The sequence below is a fragment of the Cryptococcus depauperatus genome, chromosome 8 (assembly GCF_001720195.1).
Source record: "Cryptococcus depauperatus CBS 7841 chromosome 8, complete sequence".
Taxonomy (NCBI): Eukaryota; Fungi; Basidiomycota; class Tremellomycetes; order Tremellales; family Cryptococcaceae; genus Cryptococcus; species Cryptococcus depauperatus.
The window spans coordinates 303,354-322,327 of NC_089475.1; the positions used below are offsets into that span (position 1 = coordinate 303,354).

At 44.3% G+C, this 18,974-nt stretch overlaps 9 protein-coding genes across 9 annotated transcripts; 5 read left to right on the top strand and 4 right to left on the bottom strand.

Annotated features, from left to right (window-relative positions):
• Nucleotides 1-75: 75 nt before the first annotated feature.
• L203_106023 (uncharacterized protein) lies at nt 76-3,296 on the bottom strand (the record flags this gene model as incomplete). The annotated part of the gene is made up of 4 exons (XM_066215383.1): nt 76-1,800; nt 1,847-2,793; nt 2,839-2,996; nt 3,052-3,296. 4 exons carry the CDS (start codon nt 3,294-3,296, stop codon nt 76-78), a joined length of 3,075 nt encoding a protein of 1,024 aa, XP_066071480.1.
• An 809-nt stretch (nt 3,297-4,105) lies between these two features.
• On the top strand, nt 4,106-5,738 carry L203_106024 (uncharacterized protein; the record flags this gene model as incomplete). Its single annotated transcript, XM_066215384.1, has 10 exons — nt 4,106-4,272; nt 4,316-4,380; nt 4,435-4,491; nt 4,536-4,692; nt 4,742-4,815; nt 4,865-5,024; nt 5,071-5,152; nt 5,212-5,341; nt 5,393-5,525; nt 5,642-5,738. The coding sequence occupies 10 exons, from the start codon at nt 4,106-4,108 to the stop codon at nt 5,736-5,738; spliced, it is 1,122 nt and encodes a 373-aa protein (XP_066071481.1).
• A 386-nt stretch (nt 5,739-6,124) lies between these two features.
• L203_106025 (uncharacterized protein) lies at nt 6,125-7,644 on the top strand (the record flags this gene model as incomplete). Its single annotated transcript, XM_066215385.1, has 2 exons — nt 6,125-6,304; nt 6,367-7,644. 2 exons carry the CDS (start codon nt 6,125-6,127, stop codon nt 7,642-7,644), a joined length of 1,458 nt encoding a protein of 485 aa, XP_066071482.1.
• Nucleotides 7,645-7,878: 234 nt separating this feature from the next.
• L203_106026 (uncharacterized protein) lies at nt 7,879-10,777 on the bottom strand (the record flags this gene model as incomplete). The annotated part of the gene is made up of 10 exons (XM_066215386.1): nt 7,879-8,229; nt 8,282-8,677; nt 8,726-8,827; nt 8,878-9,136; nt 9,183-9,272; nt 9,326-9,495; nt 9,546-9,949; nt 10,000-10,068; nt 10,126-10,259; nt 10,308-10,777. The coding sequence occupies 10 exons, from the start codon at nt 10,775-10,777 to the stop codon at nt 7,879-7,881; spliced, it is 2,445 nt and encodes an 814-aa protein (XP_066071483.1).
• A 178-nt stretch (nt 10,778-10,955) lies between these two features.
• On the top strand, nt 10,956-11,465 carry L203_106027 (uncharacterized protein; the record flags this gene model as incomplete). Its single annotated transcript, XM_066215387.1, has 4 exons — nt 10,956-10,986; nt 11,038-11,069; nt 11,132-11,214; nt 11,264-11,465. 4 exons carry the CDS (start codon nt 10,956-10,958, stop codon nt 11,463-11,465), a joined length of 348 nt encoding a protein of 115 aa, XP_066071484.1.
• Nucleotides 11,466-12,364: 899 nt separating this feature from the next.
• L203_106028 (uncharacterized protein) lies at nt 12,365-13,006 on the top strand (the record flags this gene model as incomplete). Its single annotated transcript, XM_066215388.1, has 1 exon — nt 12,365-13,006. The coding sequence occupies one exon, from the start codon at nt 12,365-12,367 to the stop codon at nt 13,004-13,006; it is 642 nt and encodes a 213-aa protein (XP_066071485.1).
• A 484-nt stretch (nt 13,007-13,490) lies between these two features.
• On the bottom strand, nt 13,491-15,366 carry L203_106029 (mitochondrial distribution and morphology protein 10; the record flags this gene model as incomplete). The annotated part of the gene is made up of 8 exons (XM_066215389.1): nt 13,491-13,616; nt 13,663-14,225; nt 14,276-14,746; nt 14,797-14,920; nt 14,977-15,118; nt 15,168-15,174; nt 15,220-15,295; nt 15,346-15,366. The coding sequence occupies 8 exons, from the start codon at nt 15,364-15,366 to the stop codon at nt 13,491-13,493; spliced, it is 1,530 nt and encodes a 509-aa protein (XP_066071486.1).
• A 608-nt stretch (nt 15,367-15,974) lies between these two features.
• Nucleotides 15,975-16,462, top strand: L203_106030 (uncharacterized protein; the record flags this gene model as incomplete). Its single annotated transcript, XM_066215390.1, has 4 exons — nt 15,975-16,015; nt 16,110-16,235; nt 16,300-16,318; nt 16,379-16,462. The coding sequence occupies 4 exons, from the start codon at nt 15,975-15,977 to the stop codon at nt 16,460-16,462; spliced, it is 270 nt and encodes an 89-aa protein (XP_066071487.1).
• A 1,841-nt stretch (nt 16,463-18,303) lies between these two features.
• Nucleotides 18,304-18,823, bottom strand: L203_106031 (uncharacterized protein; the record flags this gene model as incomplete). Its single annotated transcript, XM_066215391.1, has 4 exons — nt 18,304-18,335; nt 18,382-18,459; nt 18,511-18,620; nt 18,669-18,823. 4 exons carry the CDS (start codon nt 18,821-18,823, stop codon nt 18,304-18,306), a joined length of 375 nt encoding a protein of 124 aa, XP_066071488.1.
• Between the last annotated feature and the right edge of the window lie 151 nt (nt 18,824-18,974).

The window sequence follows — 18,974 nt, forward strand, 5'->3', positions numbered from 1 at the left end:
CATAATCTTCACCTAAATCCTCAAGAACGACTAGTAGCTCTCAAATGACCCCAAAAAACTGTCTTCAAGATGTGCTCAAGTCAACAATGTCTCCCATTCAAGTTCTCCACTCGCTACTAGCTGCTGCATCGCCTGTAGCCCTTCCCAAGCCTTCTTCCTCGCTCTCTCACATATCCCACACTTGCACTCCCGTAGTTCTTCTCTCGCTTCATACCATGCCTGCAACAATATTTGATTGGATCCTTGTCCTAAATTGAGGGAAATAGTGATTTCTGAGCCGCCATCATCGGAGTTCACCTGACGATCTGCGGTCATGGTTGTTTGCATAGACGCAAGTGGTATGAATGGTACGCCCATCTCGACACGCGACATGTACTTGATCAGATGTCTGTTCGCAATGGTTACAAGAGATGGCGGATCTTCAGCGCTTAGTGACAAAGCGGACTCGGCGGTGGTACTCGGGGAAATGGAAGGTATTGAGGCGTCATCAGTAATAACAGGCGTTAAGCGTTCGCGAGCATGACCCTCTGTGAATTGAGATGATGGAACTTCCTCGTCGGCAGAATTCAACGTTAGTGTCGCATCGGTTCCCGTCTCTTCTTCACCTTTAAAAGCTACCCCAACATATGGATCTTCATCTGATGAACCGGGGGATGTTTTGACATGACTGTTTGGCACTTTTAGCTTTGTAAAATCGACCACTTTCTTGACTGGAGTAGGACTACCAGGTGCAGATGATCCCATAATCGAGGTTCTATCTTCAGCCGTTGCCAATGGCCCAATTCGTGTACGCTTGTGATCATCATGTACAGTGAAATCCGGGACTGGTGGCGGTGTGACACGTTTTTGACTCGTATTGATATGTCTCGCGACTGGTGAGGGAGGATCTTTTCTTTTTGTTCCTAGAGAGGGATCAATATTCCGCGTCGAAGATCTACATTGAGGGGATAATTGATCAGCAGGCGTTTTTGGTTCAGAAGATACTGAAGAACGAGCGCGCTTGTCGGTTGATATGGGCGATTGTTCTTTCGAAGAAGGCTTGCGTTTTCCCAGTGCAGAGGAGACGTATGGGCTCGAAGTTTGGGGAACCGTGTCTGAGGATGCGACTTCCGCAGCTGCGAAACACATGTCTGACTGGGTTTCAGATTCTTCCACAAGCTCCATCTGAGGCAATCCCTCAAATCCTCTCTCTACTTCCAATCCTTCCTCAGCAGCAAAAAGTTCATAGGCGCTCTCTGTCTCTAGTTCTTTTTGCATCTCTGCTAGCTGCTTTGCCTCCACCAAAGGTTTTGGTACCCACAATTCCCATGCCATTAGTCGATTAAGGATATTTCCTACTTGCATTATCTCACATATACTCTCCGCACTATCATCGTCCCCATTACAGCGGGCTCTTATCGATTTCACTAAACTCTCCATAGCAGGCAACGTCCTACGGACGAGTACCTCGCTGAAAGTGGAATCCATTGCTTGTAAGAGACGTTCAGGGGGAAGGAAAGGATCAAGTCGTGAATTGACACCTGGCGCGGGAGTAAAAGGCACTAAAGAGATAATGCCTGTTGCTTCTTTGTAGGCTAATTTCGGACTGTATGTGAATGGAACATAGCTCTGAAAAGGATGGATAGAATTCGTGGCGATATTTGCAAAGCTGGTGTGCAAAGGTTCCGGGTGATCTATTTGATCTATTTGTTCGTCGAAAACAAGTTTTTTCACCTCGTCAGAGGGCATTACCCAGAAAGCGTATCGAATGCGGTCATTGATGTAGTCGTTTAGACAGCCGATCCTTAATTTGGCTCGATACTGTCTTGAGTAAGTGTTTATATCAAGTAAAAAGACCATAACGCACCTTTTCATTTAGAATTTCGTCTTCCTCTTCATCATCTGAATCAAGATCATCGTCATCCTCCAGCTCTTTCCACCAGCTTCTATACAGCGCCTCAAGCTCGATTGCCTCCTCCTCCGTTTCCTTACCATCCGCATCTTCTCCCATCAATTCTGCTTGCTTTGCCAATCTCACTATCCTCTGACCTTGCGTTTCCTCTTCAGCTGTCCTCATATATTGTAATTTGAGCATTTTTTCATGATTTTGAAGCTGCAGAGCTGTCTCAAAAAGCTCGTCCCATCTTGTGTGATCCATCAACCATTGATCTTCAACAGCAGCATAGCCCATCTCAGGTGCTGTGCCAACATTGAACTCCACATAATCCTTGACTCTCTCGTTCCACAACCACGGAGTGTGTTCTCCCCTCAATTGCCCGTCACGCGCACATTCTCTTAAAACCTGGAGAATCTCATTCGATATTGCCCACTTCCTACAATCAGAACAGACGAGAGCACGAGGTGCGCGAGATTGTCTATGTTCATCTACATCACCTTCGTTTGCCATAGAAAGAACCAAAGTTGAAGCGTGTTCACGAGGCGATGGCGTACTCGCAGGGATAACGTTAGACGCATAGCTGCCTGATGGGGTACGGTTTGCTTGAGGCTCACTTTCACGCATGCAATTGGAGCAGAATGAATTGGCATGCTTCTCACACGTCGGGGTGAGACCAAACTTTGAGGTGTACGTGAGACGTTTACGAACGGCCGGGTATAAGCCAAGCCTAGAAGGATGATTGAGCCGACATGCCAAGCAGGTTGTGAGGGTACTGTTGCGTGCCCTATGGAAGAGAGTCGGAAATGAAGGCGTCGATGGTGTGAGGCGAGCCGAGTTGATATCTGAGATGGTAGAAGAGTGATGTCGAGATGGTTCTATAATAAGAGTATATTCTGGCCAGAACGGATGAGAGTCGACTACACTCAATCAGCTCTACATCGAAACCCTTCAGAGATACTTGCCAGCACTCCGCCAGCTGCTGCAGACCAAGCGCAGACTACAAAGCCACATTCTCCGAATCAGAGTGAATGCTATCTCACTGGTACGCGGCTTCTGTCCACATAAACTCTGTAGTACATCATCTAGACCAATGGTATCCTGTGCATACGAGAGGATATGGCTAGAATGCGTCAGATTGGTTATTTGTCCACTCATATACCCGAGGCGCGACGTACTGCAGTATATTCACTGGAATGCTGCCCCAGCCACCAGCCTTGTCTTTGCCCATTTTTGCTCGAGCATTGTCCAACTCGCTACGTGGCTTCCACCGCGGCCCATTGCCACATGGTGTTGTATAGTACCCATTTTCCGTTGCCGGAAATTCGCGTGGCGGAGATGGACTGGGGCTGGTGGTGAGTATTGGCCTGTCAAGAGGGAGGTCCGGAGCGGTGATGGAGACTCTTGGGGGAGGGACGGCCATCTCCTTCCACCGCTTGGGTTGGTGTGGGAGAGGCTTTTTGACGAGCCGGAAAAGAAAAAAGAAAGAAGAAAGGCCAACGTGAAACAGCCAGTAAAAAGTAATTGGCAGGGCGCGAACAAACTGAAACAACCAAAATTTGGGTGGTAGTCCGTGCGTAAAACAACGAATATAACCGCAAGGAATATGCCGCGATAGGAGAAAAAAGTTGTGACGTCACAATAAAAATGTAAATGTTTCTGCAGTTACTACAGGGATAGCAATGTCAGCAGCGGAGTCACGACTAAGCCCGTCGGTGGAAAGCAGGAGTTGATATGCAGCAGCAGTGAGTAATATAAAACGGGCCAGCAGAGGCTAGCTCTGGTTTTGAGAGTGGCTCCTCACTTTTTCTGTTTGGTTATAGGCGTAACAAACGTGGTGACTGGTGTGAGAGTTGATTGCAAAGGTGTCGTATACCAAACAGTATGCTGAAATGGACGTGACAAAGTTGCTGCTAGGGAGACTTGATAGGGCGAGTATGGGCTTCCGCAATCATCCCATATAGTCCGAGTGCCTTCCCTTATGTACTCAGGTCGTGTTACAGAAGGACTGCTCTTCTATTTGACGATATACTCGTCTTTTCCGATCTTGAAGGTTGTACAAGTTATAATTGTTATTTAAACATTGAAAACAAATATAGTTAATGTTTTGTCGCGTCGCGTCAGCTTTCCCACGGGCGCCTCCCTTCTCCCGAAAAGCAACGCGAGTAGATTGATGAGTTTCATTTTTATTCTACGCGTCAAGATCCTTTTTTCGTCAAATCGCTATAAAAGATGACTGATCTGATGGATGTTGATCCAGCTGTTCAGCCTCAAAACAAGTCGATAGGATCTGAAAAGCCGAAAAATGCAATAGCAGCGCTCATGGCAAATGCAAAAGGGAAAGCAAAGGATACAGGGTCAAGACAGACAGATGGAGAAGATAAAGAAGGACTACCTTGGTAGGTAAAGGCGATGAGAGAAGTTTTCCTAATGAGCAACCAGGGTGGAAAAGTATAGACCGGTGTTGCTTGATGATGTTGTATCGCATAAAGATATTACTAGTACAAGTATGCCATGATGTTGAGTATGGCTCAAAGCAGCAAGATTGACTGTGGATGTAGTCGAGAAGTTTATCGAAGTAGGACGATTACCCCATCTACTCTTTTATGGTCCTCCTGGTAAGCTTTCTCTTCTCTTGTATGTGGCTGATCGGGGATTCAAGGTACCGGTAAAACATCCACCGTCCTTGCCCTTGCTCGCCGTCTTTACGGACCAGGCTACAAGAAGCACATTCTTGAGCTCAATGCGTCCGATGATCGAGGCATCGATGTTGTTAGGGAGCAAATCAAGAATTTTGCCATGACCAAAGTGTTGTTTTCGTGCGTCACTCAACTACGCGTCGTATGGCTTGACTGATGTAGCATGTAGTAAGGGGTTTAAGCTCGTAATCTTGGATGAAGCCGACATGATGACTCAAGCAGCTCAGTCCGCCCTTCGGCGAGGTTGGTTTTATCGTTCTTGTTTTCCTCGTTCTGACTCGGATCATATCAGTTATTGAACAGCATACTAAAAATGTGCGATTTTGTATTCTTTGCAACTATGTCAACAAGATTACACCAGCGATCCAAAGTAGATGCACAAGATTTAGATTCTCACCATTGCCTGAAAGCGAAATCAAGGTCAAAGTTGATGAAGTTGTGCAAAAAGAAGGGTGAGTCTTACTTGCTTGGAAAGTCTAGTCTTTTAACATTTGGCAGAGTGAATCTTACAGATGAAGGACGAGACGCTCTCCTCAAGCTCTCGCGAGGAGATATGCGTCGTGCTCTCAACGTTCTCCAGGTGCGTTGTCATATGCTTTTTGGCGTTTATCAGCAGTTTTCTAACTATTTCATATACAGGCTTGTTACGCGGCTTATGAGACAGTCGACGAGGCTGCTGTGTACAATTGTACTGGGAATCCACACCCAAAGGACATAGAACGCATTGTGCAGAGCATGATGGCGGACGAGTTCGGTACTGCCTATTCCCGTAAGTCTGCCTCGGATCTCTATCCATTATTGTTGAAAGATGAATATGCAGTCATCACATCCCTCAAAACTGAAAAGGGACTTGCTTTGCAAGATTTAATAGCAGGTGCCTATGACTTTTTAGATACAGTCGAATTACCAAAACAGAGTAGAGTGTATCTACTAGACCATTTAGGAAGCACAGAGTGAGTTTTATCCGTCACGCTTCAGCGTAGTTGGCTCTTTCCATTAGGCGGAAGAAACACGACGATAGAGACAACATTTTCAAAAGTTGGCTGACTGACGTCATTGTTTTCCATAGGCATCGACTGTCGTTAGGAGGTTCTGAAAAGATACAGTTGACTGCATTGCTGGGAGCATTTAAGGTGGCCGTCGAGTTATCGCAAAAGAATATTTGAACCAGATTTATTTGTATGCATGTCTACTCCGTTTCTTCATCAGTCGTTGCTGTATTATTGAGTCGATCTGAATGGACCGGATATGGCCGGGAAAGTAAAATTCGAGTGGAGGCATGATTATTGCTTTTTGCTTTTATTTATTTTTAAATATAAAAATATCTTGATCTTTTTCTTATTTCTGAAATAAGTCAAAAATTGGGTACAACATTTTTCATCGGACTACTATAAATCAACGGTAAGTGTAGTATTTGCCGCAGTTGCTGGTACAAGCATGATAACAAAGGATTGTGCGGCAGGCATATCATCGTCCTTTACCATCTTCATCTTCTTCAACAACTATCTATAGCCAAAGAAAACCAGTACAGATACGAGGCGAAACCGCCTGGATGTCTCTCATAAGTGTGAAGACATCCACCGGGCTCTTCATAGAGGATTTCAGCGACGGGAATGTCTCATCCTTCGCCACCATCACAACCAAAGTTAGCCGCTCAAAGGTTGGAACAGTTATACAGAGACAAAAAGAACAAACCGGTGTTTTATCTAAATGTATAGAGAAAGAAGAATCGGTGAGCTTCTTGTGCATCATTAGATAACAGAATGAAGGACTAACCTGACCGAGTTTTGCCAGGACCTTACTCCCAAAGCTGAATGTCATTCTATCACTTGGGCTCGAAACGGCCAGTCAATCCACGGCTCAGAGACCACCTCGCCGTCAACATCATCCTTGTGTCTATCCCCAGCTACCACATACGACTCGGACTCGAGTGATAATCAATATCTTGTTATGGAAATGACCAACAATGCGACGGGTTTGAACAAAGTCGACAGTGCTTTGGAAGATTTTCAGACGAGAGGCAGAATATCGGAAAGGAGGAGATCCTTTACAATTTCATTGAACAAAACTGGTCATATCAATGGCGAGAGTCGCAGCGAGGGTGATCGTAACCGTTGCGATTTGGAGAAGGCGAGTGGACCACGGGTGCAAGAGGCTTTGTGTAATGAAACAACGCAGAATGGCAATCAAGGTTTTGCTCAAAAACTGCCGAGAACTTTATCTGGTCATGCTTTGGCCCTATGCGCACCCATTGAAGAGAATTATGATGATGCTGAGGATGAAGAAAACGACGAATTGGATGCCCTCTCTGCCAGCGACTTTTTTGATGACGAAGAGGATGAGGATGCAACAGAGAATGAGAAAGCAGAGGAGGGGAAAGATGTCGGCGAGTCAGATGATGACATTTGTGTTGATCAAGAGGAGGAGAGGGACTATTGCATCATTGGTACTACACCCCACCCTACACCGACTTTTGTCAGACAGTCTTTATTCGTCTCTCAATTATCACAGTCGTCCGATTCAGAATCAGACTCTGATGAAGAGGACAAAACGCCCAAGGAAGACGACGCCTTGTTCTTACCAAAAAGTCCATGGCTTATCCAAACAACCACATCCACTAAACCCTCATCTTCATCGACTTTATCCCATTGTTCTGGTCCATCCCCCTTTCAACCACATACAGAAGGTCACCTACCACTGCAGCAGCTGCATCAACGGCAGCCACAACATTGCCCTTTTTCGTCCGCACCATCCCCACAACTCCCAATATCCACACAAATTATGGCCGAAGCACCAGCCTTACCAGTGTATGAACCACATCGTCCTATACCTATTCGTATCCCTGTCTTTCCTGTTGGTCGCTCTTGCCCAAATGCCCACACATATACATCTTCTACTGCAGGACCTTTGTCTAAACAGCATATCGCAAACAAGAAACATATCCTTCCTGAGAAAGAAAAGCTGGATGAAGAATGGATGAAAATGGAAGAAGAGAAGTTGAAGCAGGAGGAGGAAGATCAACAGAGGGTCAAACGATATGCGATAGAGTACAACTTAACAAGATGGTATTAAAAGGCGTCATCATTTCAAAATATACATACGACAGGTGACAGTATATGTTGTTGGTATTACTACATAGCAGATGAATATAATATAGTTTGTCCCAAGATGCCTGATTGTAAGGAGCATCCATTGCATCATGTCTTATTCTAAACTATTACGCACCGTCATCAAGAGAAGAAAGAGATCGTACACATAGCTGAAATACCATGAGACAGGCCAAAATTCATTAAAGAGCAGTCAAGATTAAAAGCATTCGTCATCGCTTGCAACCTCTGCTAAGTCAAGATGGCTTTCTTCTCGTAGAATGTCTTGATCTAATCCATTCTTGCCTTTCCCTCCCAAAGTTAATGTTCCGAATTTATCGTTAAAATTGGCCAAGTTGATTTGGCTGAATGTGGCTCGCATCCTAGATGCTGAAAGAGTAAGTGTATTTTTGGGCATATAAGAAGTAGCAGGCGCAAAGTCATTATTGGGGACGACGAGCGGATCAAGAGAAGCCGTCGATAAGGATTCCGAGAGTTGATCGCCGGGCATGAGAGCAGCATTGATCCATTCCACAATTTGCAAGACCTTGGCTTCTGCTTCATCATGGCGCTAAGTGTTTATCAGAATCTTGTAAGGATTCATAACTAGAAACAAAACTCACAGTCTTGAGCTCCTTGTTTTCAGCAGTTAAGCGGCGGACATTCTCGTCCAGCCTATGCGCCCAAATTCTTTTGCTATCTAACTGGTTCTCCAACAGTCTCATCTTTTCAACATACTCCTTCTCCACATCTTCGCGAACCTTTCGGGATGGTTCTCGGAGATGACGCTCATAATCATCCGCGATAACTTTCAGCTCACAGACCTCATTTTGTAATTGTATAATATGAGCATTTGGTTCAAGAGGTCTCGTAGCCAACTCTGCCTTCAAGCGAGCCACTTCGTCTTCCAACTCTGCACGACAGAGCTGCTCCGCATGAAGCTCTTCTTGAAGCTCAGCACTGGAACGATCATAATCAAGGGGAGGATATTTTGTCTTTGCCGGGCTGGGAGGGATCATCTGAAGAACTCATCAGCCCAAAGATAGACAAAGCTCGACAAAACCGACCGCCGCTGGATGTCCAGAATCTGATGATTTTACGTTGACAGAAGTCAGAATTAAGCTTCGCAGTTCATTGAGCCTCGTCTCCATGGCATCGTTTTTCTCCCTCTGCAATGTTTGTCAACACGGTCTCTGGTGTTACAGAATCTGTGTCTCACCTCGCTCTTTGATCCGGCCAACCCTCCTTCTTTAGCTCTCAATTGCGCCTTTAAGTCAGCAATTTCTTCCTGGTATTGCTGTATTAGAGCATGAGGATCAACAACTTCCTTCTTTTGAGCTTTGAGTACAACCCGTTTGAGACCTTGAGCGAACGCGAGAGTCGAAATAGATTCGGCAAGATTGAGAGATGAAGGCGAGACTGTACAAATGACAGAGATGAGGGCGTCACCTGAAAGAGAGTTTTGTAGGAGGCGTGTTCTATTGACGTAGTGAGTAGATATGTAACTTGTGCAGAAGCTCTTACAGTTTACTATCTCGATAAGGTATATGCGTGACATTGCGCTTGGACGCCAAATCGGCCAACTTCGAAATGACGAGTTTGAGGGTTAACAAACTAAACCAATGAGTATAAGGTCTGACTTTTGGAAGTTTAAAAATGAAATCTACGATTGATTGATATATTTACCCTCAGCATTTCTCTCCTTAGAAGAAGTATGTTTTTCAGAACCAGCTAGGTCGATGATGGATAGAGTGCTAATTCTAGTCTTTTTGTCATCTCGACTAGGGGCTCTAGGTGTCTCATCCCCAGCCACGCTTCTGGCTCTGGATTCAATTGTCTGTGACGAATATTAGTCTAATCCACATTGTTATCCACTATCAGGCCTACAATTCTGAAAACACAGTGACTTCGTGAACTTCTTGAGTTCCAATCTGTAGCGCCTACTCTTCTTTTGTCTTCACCGGATCTCAAAAGCCTTCGCACTTCATCTTCATTCTTCACTGGCGCCTCTGTCAATCCATGAATTATGACGCCTTTCTTTGTTTCACTAAGTTGGAGCTCGTGACCATTATTTGGATGAAGAAGATCAAATATTGTCTCATTATACAATTCGATGTACGAAGCACGAAGGAGGTATTCTCTGTCTGGGGTGGATCTAATCTGGGCAAAGAGATCGGAAATAGCCAGAGGAATGATACCAGGCTCCAGTGTAGATCCAGTGAGGGTATGAGTTTTGCCAGAAGCGGTCTGTCCATAGGCAAATATGACGGCGTTGTAGCCTTCCATAGCAGCTGTGACATGACCGTTAATTAGAAATACTGGCAATGGAGGTCAGACTCACATCGTACATGGGTGCGGGCAGAAGTAGCGTATGCCCTTGAATTTTGACATTGAGGCGGCAAGATGCGATCTGGATAATATGTTAATGTCTGCTCAATATCAAATGCCATTCGCCAAGGTAACATACCAAAGAGCCAATCACGGTCTTCCCTACTGCCTTCCGTGCCCTTAGCTAACTTGATAGAATGCTGATCGTTTTCAGGCATAGTCCAAATGCACTGGGTGTCCATACGCTGCTCCATGGCATTAGGTGGCCTCACTCTGTATAGCTATCAGACTTGTCAATGTACAAGGCATAATGGGACCCACCTGATGGAAACCTGAACGGCTTCCGTCTCGGCTAAATCACCCTCAAATGACTCAAACGTCGGAATAATCTCTGTCGAATCAATTGGTGCGGTCATCCATTCATCTTCAAAGGATTGGGACCCCTTTGCAGCATGTTTGGTGACTAGTTTCATTGATGGCGTAGCTGACGAGTGATGATTGCCGATTGGATGGCTCCTACCAGCGGCATGATGGGGTTTTATAAGAACCCTTGACCTTGCTTCTGGAGTAGTTGAACTTTTGATTTTAAGCCTCAAGGAGCTTCCTCCATCTTTTGGAGACAAGGGTTGGGGCATAGGCGGTACATCTGGAGCGTTTGAATCATGTGAAGTGAGTGGATGTGGCTTGACAACAGAGGCTGGCGTCTTTGAGCTGAATATACCTCTAGTCCTAGAAGCTGGTCTTGGAGTCGCTTGTACAGAACTGGTCTTCACTTTGTAACGAGGTTCCATTATTGTGGTTCTGTGAAGGATTGTGAAAAAGCAAAACAAGCAAGAGATCAAATTGTGTTTATCGTTCAAAAGTTAGTCGCGCGACATTTGATCCCGTAATGTGGAGGTTATCTTGGGGGACTTCAAAGAGCTTCAAGTTCAGTAATTTAAACAAAATTTTGTTCATTTTATACATAAAATGGATCTTTCCTACAATGTTGTGGCTGAATGTAAGCAAGAACTATGCTCAGTAACAATCCGAGGCTCATAAAGCAACCTAGATTGTACCGCTCAGATGGTTCGATACCAAGAGGTGGGTCGTATGTTTGCAGATGTTAAATTGGGCAATTATTAATACAGTTCGTCATGTCATAGTGTGTTTTGAAGAACCAAAGCGGTGATTGGAACAGCATCTGCAGGCCTGAAGGGCGCGCTCTCGCTGCATGTGCCGACGCAGCGTGAGTAATTGCATTAGGTGTTGGGATTGCTGTTGACCTCGGTCTGTAGCGTCCCTCATCTTGCGCAACTCAAAGCCTCATGTGCGCCTGCTATTGAGGCTTATAGGCAATGCCTAGACAAGAATGGCGCTGAGCCTGATCAAATCATCTCTGAAAGATGCGGAAAGTTGTTGAAACTTCTGTGGGAGTGTAGCGAGAAGACTGTTGCTGCTATTGAGAAGCGTGAAGTAAGTGAAAAGAAGCAAATCTGATTTCAAGGCGATTGAAGAGGACACAATACAAGGTGACATCTCATATCATCACTACATCTGTATCGCTCTATGTCAGCAACAGCTCGACCCGATCGTCTCAATCGCTGCAATTATGCCATTCTTACACTTCTTGTTATGGTCTGACCAATAATTCGAATCTAAGTCCTTAACCAGAAGGCCACGAAACCGTAATCAATATTTACGGTTCGCTTATTGGCTATATTTCATGCCATGAGACCAGGGTTATGACACTTCTGCCCGATGTTGGTTCATTATCGTCTCGCCATCCAATTAAGAAGACAAAAGTCCATGTCGTCCCTACTCATATCATTATATCGTCTATGTTTTGCGAATCCAGCAACCCACCTGTTTTGATAATCAAGCCTCCTGCTTATCGTGAGTCCAACTCACTCAACTTCTTGTTATTTCAAAGGATCTACTTTACTCCTTTACTCGCCGTCCGATTCTCTGCGCAATCTCGCTCACGGCCGTGGTTGTCATCGGTGTAACAGAACCATCACCTTCAAAGGTTGCTGTCGAGCCTCTAATCTGTATCCTTCTATTCTTATTCGCAAAATGTCGCAAGCCTTCGAAAACTTCGGTTTTAAAACGGAATTTACCTATCCGTGACATGTACAATGGTTATCTGTGTCTAACTTTGAGTCTTACAGGCGCAAGAACTAACTTCCTTTGGCAATGAACTGTTCTACTACCTCGCCGAAGCAACGTATACATGTAAAGAGCTCGAAGGACAAGTGTCAAAACCATGAGTCTTGCTGAATGGTATGAGTTAAATACACTAGGAGAACATCGAAACGAGAGAGAGATGGAGACTCACACGGCTTATCTCGAAACGATATTACGTGTGTACTAACTGAACACTCAACTCTGACAACTGGATGCTCTCGAAGCCGTCTACTTCCTCGCCGTCATTAACTACGCCAAATGACTTGAAAGCAAAATTAGCCCCTGCCACATCTAAAGCCCGACCCATAATAACCAAAGCTCCTGATGCTTGTCTGCCAACACCATCTGAACGCCTTGACCAACTCCTGGGAACCATTTCCGGAGTACTAACATCTAATGCTGCCTCTCCTACCGTTGCACCCATCCATGCATCTGCCTTAACCTACTTTTATCACAGTGCAGCATCTCTGTCGCCTCATTCACCGCATCCTAGGCCTCCTCTTCTCAGAAATCCCCCATCCGCCACTACATCATCTTTTTTAGTCAACCATCGCCATGATAACAGTTCCTTTCATAGGTCAGAATCTTTTGTCAGAATCAAAGATGCTTTCAATATGATCTTCAGTAACGATGCCTTATATATGTTTTCTCAGCAACCAAAAATAACCTCTGACCACCCGCTTACGGCAGGAGAGGTCGGAAAGCTTGAAGATGAGTGGTGGTCAAATGAGATTGTAGCTGCTTGGTATGGACCGCGTGAAGATATTATCTCTCTGAGAAGAAAACCGACTCGTAAATCTGTACATTTTGGAGAGTATACCAGGCTCGAGAAGGATGCAGGCCATGCCGATTAAGGAGTATCAGAAATAGAAAGAATGATGGAATTGTATATAAGATAAGTAGAAGTGGAAATTAAGTAGAATGGCTGCACCTGGTTAATGTTACGTAACTGGTTTAGGGGGGAATGTCAAGGATTTGATCCCGTTATATAGATAGCATAAAGAGATAGACTAAGAATGGAATAAGACTTTCTAATGGCTAAATTACGTGTTATTAAGTTAGGCGTGCCAGTTTGGTGCATGCCTATCCATCACTCATTATCCATACATGAAATTACCTTATAGCTTTCATATCTTGTTTTCATTGCTATTCTATACATCCAATTATACAGCCTAGTTCTAACAAGGAGATGAGTGAACGAAACGTCCTCGCCATCCTTCTAGTTAGTAGTGTTTTTTGACCGTTATCGATCTAAACATTGGTCTTGAGCAAAGGTTTTAACGATATGAGTGATATCGTGTTCATATGTTCAGGTACTTGGGTAGATACACGCATCATTCATGAAAAGTACTGCACCTCTAGGCCTATACTCTTTATTGGACGCTTCTTGTCTGTCAAATTGGATATGACACCTGCAGAAACGAGGCAATTCTTAATCCTAGCCTCATATAATAGCGAAATTTGCTGTAACCTGTTAGAGCACCTGAGCATGAAGACCATCATCACTCACCCAGTTGCCTAGTAGTCTCGCCTTCAATATCCCATCCCTCTCGTCTTGTACTGATTGCTGAAATATCCTTGGCGCTGCCTTCTGCAATACCATCCTTGCGTTAGCATCCGTAACGATAGGTAATGGCGAGTCCAATTGCGTTTTGCTTTCAACATCTTCCACAGCTTCCTCCCTCAAACTGGCTTCTCTCAATGATGCTGATTTCAGCATCGAGCCCATTGAGTCATGCTCTTCCTTTATCGCTGTGTTTACCGAGTCCACAACACTATCTGATGCTGATGATGCTTTTCCAACTTCGTCGTGTGCCATGCTTCTTATATCTCTCCTCCTTCCTATCCACCACTCCCCGCCAATGCTTAGATCACTCTCATAAGAATAGACATTGACCCCAAAACGAGTAGCAAGAGCAACAGTGGGCGAGACCTGTGCCGCATAAGAGGATGACAAAAACCCGATGAGGGGGTTATAAAGAAGAGTCAAAGTAGTTGGCGGAGATGGTGGAGGAGAATTCGACGATAAAGGTAGGATCGGCGGAATAGTGGTGAATCGTAGGCCTGTGGAAACTACAAATATAATGAGTTGTACGGATTTCCTACTGGCAGCCTACACATACTCCCAAAACTTCGTTGCTTTGCAGAAAAATACACCTCGCCACCGGCCGATAGTCTGCCTCTCAATCCACCCTCCATCATTTCCTCTTCATCTATCCTCCTCCCTTCTTTCTCATCTTCCACTTTGGGTTCTGTTTTTGCACTTTCCACCTGCCAAGCAAAGTTGTAGAGACCTCTAATACCAAACATACCATCTTGGGCAGAGTAAGTATATTCTCCACAATATCTACCCGTATCATGTTGCAGAGTGAAAAAAACATTTCCGGGAGTTGGTGGCGGGTTTGGCGTAGAGGGTTCAGAAAGTTGGCGAGAATGAGAAGGGGGGGTTTGAGGAGATGTAGGTCGGGTTGGTGATGGAGGAGCAGGCTGTGAGAGAAACGCAAGATGAGCTTGAAGTGTTGGAGTTAGACGCGTTGTTGCCAAACCAGAGAGATGGAGTGAAGGGAGGTGCAATCTGGAATAAAATAGGTAATCTATCCTTGAGGTAAAACATTGATCTTCTCAATTCTCAAAGATGACTAACCTCGGCCTTCAATCCTTTTCCCTCCAAGCCAAATCTCATCTTTTGGCAGTGGTCTTTTGGGTGGTGGGTACACCCTGAAACGCTCTACTACATCTTTGAATGTGATAGAGCGACCGGGCCCAATCTGAGGTAGCTTCGTCAACACCCTATTCGTTCCGCTTTTAAAACTTCTTAGTTTACCTCTTGCAACGCCTCAGAAGTTGTAATGTAGGATATTGATCCATTGAGCTGAGGAAGCGCGTCAAGTCCGTATGAAGTAAAAAACACTGGCGTAGGTGCGTTGGCGAGCTGAAGTATGAGGGATTGAGGTATCTGAAAGTCTCTGTTGATGTCAACCAAACGTCCCTGCAGCCAAGCTTAATAAATATTACAGGAGAGCTACATTCATGTCAGCAACTATATTATACAATATATATTGATTACCTGTTGACGAGCGTGTCAGAGAGCTGTAAAAGTTGTCCTCATTCCATCCAATAGCGGCATAATAGTTGCGAAGGATCTATTACCAACGTTAACAGAGTACAGTGGTGCTTCTCTATCCATACTCACAAAGGCAGAGAATGGGATCATGTATAGGAATGGTTGTCTTGAAATAACCTGTTGAAAAGTAAAAGGAATAAAGAGGATTTCGGCAATGTATTATTTATTGACATGGAGATGAAAAGTGGAGGTCACTCAAGCGCTAAGTTGATTTTTTTTGTTTTGTTTTGTTTTATGATGTGTTTCTTTTTCTTCTTTACATCTTGATTTAAAAATAACACATCTTAGTATGTATGAAGCAAGCACGCCCGCTCATGACATACAAGGTGTTGATGTTTGGAAGATACTTACAGAGGTTGAACTGAAATAATAGCGGTCAACTGCATTGGACTACCAATCCTGATGGAGCATCTAATGATCTGATAATCAAAGATGAAGACTAATGGAAACTGGAGATGTTAATAGCTGTGGTGAGTGGTGTGCAGCCTCAAAGAAACAAGAGAAGGGAGAGACAGCTTCATTAACGGTATCCTCGTCGATTTTGCTAATTTAAGAAACATGAGAGCCTCTATTGCACTGGAAGCACTTATTGTCGATTCTGACGGCAGAATTATATTTGCAGGGATCCTAGCATCATCAGAATCGGGCTGGTGTAACCAAAGTTTATCTCAATGGTGAAGGCAAGTTGGAATCTGCTTATGAAGTCAAAACTATTACGATTCGCCTTCTTTTTATGTTGGTAAGAAACAACAAGTTCATTATCAATGTCTTTCTGGCCTTGTGGGCTAGAGCGACTGACTGTGATATGACGAGGGTAACGGTTGAGAACATAGGCACCAACATCGACTTAAATCTCATCAACTACAGCGGTTGTCGCTGGTGCGTAAAGCATCGGTATTGAGAGGAAACCTGTGTCAATCATCATTAATTGCATTGCAGGCGAAGGATTGGAGCAACAAGTTCGTGATGGTTGGTTGATGAGGTTTATTTTGTCACAAATGCCTTTCAATATACATTCCAAAGACCCCATCTAAAGCAGGTTGTGAGTGACAGCGAGTAACCAAAGCTCTTGCATCTCGCTAACAGCTATCAATTGCTGAAGCCTATTGGCTTTGCTATTGAGCCTCAAGCCAAACAGTCAAACTCGTCCATTCGCGAGAGCTGTCAGGTTGGAATACTTTACTGAACTCGCTGAAAGCATGACTTTTTCTGGCCAAAGTGACATCTCTGCTTCTTTGCCTCGATGGCGACAGAACTGCCAAAAGTATACGCTCAACACCAGTATGGTGGATAACTGGAAATATTCGGAAGAACCATATCCATTGAAGAGAAACCATAGCAGTGACAGTTTGTTTTCAAAAATGTACAATCGAGGTGTCTTGTGTTGAAGCAAAAAAGGGTCAAAGACAAGAAATAACCATCCGACATATGGTACATGAGAGCAAGGCTTCAAGTGATATATTGATTTGTCTTTTAGTACTCGGATCTTTGAATAAATACTGCCCGATGATTTTTGAAACGGGCTGGGTAGCCGAAACAACATTCCAAGACCAGATGTGACATGAAGAGGCTTTAATACTTGAATCAAAGATCAATTGTCAGTCATTTTTGGAACATGTGATGTTTCGAGTTGACGACAGATTGCAGTTGATTCAAGGTACGATATTGATGTATTCCTCAACTATTTCCATCTTATGTCGCAACTGGCAAACGATATTGTATTTCAAAGACTCAATAGGGTGATTCAATTTCACGGACTGAACAGTGTTCAACTCGCCCTTGGAAATGAATTGCCTTAATGGAATCAATTTGAATTCTTACCAATCATCAACAAGTCAGACTACCTTTTTCAATTGCATGGGTCAGTCAACAAGCTCTATACTTGTCTGATTCACTTTCTCGGTCCTTCCATTTGATTCAAAACGCCAGAGGTATAAGCCAGCAATGACTCATGATACACAGCATTTGTCGCTGACAATGACAATCTGAAGCAGTCAAGCCTATCTGCCTCCTTCTATTGACTATGATTAGAATTTTGGCGTTCTGATTTACGTTGTAAAAGGCTGATAAATATAACAGGATAGAAAAGGACAACTTTGTCAAAGTTGAGGGCATAGGTATCAAACAGTTACGTTTTCCTTTCTCATCAATCTTTTCCTTCTTTGGTCAGTCTCAATCTGGAGGCTATCCATGTGGTTTTGAATTGTGCATATATTGACCACACTGACAAAAGGCAGACACAACAGCATGCATAAAAGGCGCGAGTTGGATGGAGATGATGGAAAGCGTGGAAACCATGTACACAGTGGGCTTCAAGGTCTCTTCCTGAATGTTAAGGGTCGTTGAATGGTGGCTTGGGCCTCGCCTTTTTTTCTTATACTTGTCATCTTGGTCAACAGGATCTGTTTTGAAAATATTTTAGCCCTTTGGCAAATGAGGCTGATAGCAGAGATATGGGGTAGAACTCGGATGTGGACCCCTTTCTTTGGCAAGGACGGATGTAGTTGTGTATAGCGATGCTGAGTGCATGCTTGTAAAGTTGTCTCAAGCTGGTAAATGTTGAAGAAAGACTTGGATAAGTGCTATGGTGAACTCGACACTGAAGATAGTGAACAGCAAGCTAAATCTCGTCAATCAAGGTGAGCTAATTGGCGCGGTATTATTAGATAAGATTAGTTCATGCAAGTCTGGTGGCACGAGATCAAAACATATAGGACTGCAGGTAGCATTACAACATTTAACTCTGATTGGTATGCTTGCCGCACATGTCTACATGTGAATTCATTGGACACTAAAAAGCAAAGTATCTTTATAATCAATACAAAGAGCGTAGATAAGTTGATAATTCACACTGCTTCAGCTACAGTGAAGGATGTATAACAAACCGCATCCCCTGGATGAGTTATTTCTTCAAAAAATTAAATGGTAAACCAGACCGTAAGAACCCAATTACTCAAAGTGAAACGGATACAAGGTGAGAAGGGTCATGGATATAAGATGAGAAGGAATCACCCTAGGTGAAAATGTTTAGAGGAAGCCCCACTTGACGTCAAAAATGCCTGTCGAAATCGATCAGCCTTGCCAGAAACCAACGTTGCAACTCACCCGCATCGTAGTCGCCGTTGGAGAGGTAGCCAAATAGGCCACCAGACAAATCAATGTTACCATCATTACAAGAGGGGCCTAACCAATCGATCAGCTGCTATCCTTACCATGACAATCAAGCCAACTTACACTCGTCAGCAATGGTAGGGAAAGCAATTCGCTCGGTTTTGGAGTTCCAGACCCAAATCTTTTGTCCACATTTGGACTGATCGTACTGGGCAGAGTTGACGGCAACGACGCTGAAGCCTTATTAGCCCACACCCGATGATAAAATTAATCCAACTCACTATTCGTCGTCGTGGATGCCCCAGCCACAGGCGCCATTGCCGTTGGCAGCGTAGAAAGTGGCAATGCCTTGGGACTGGTCCCTCTTTTCAAAAGATGGAGCGGCAGTCACCACAGAGATGGCAGCAAGAGTAGCAACGATAGCCTTGGCAAACATTTTCAAAAGCCGCGATTGTTGTTTTGATTGGTTGGTAGAGAGTGTAGTCTTGTCAACAGACAGTTTTTTAAATCAAGAGTGCTTGAAGGATGAATTAGACTGGCGACGGGGTGGGTATATATAGCTTCACGGGAAGCCATGCAGCACCTCT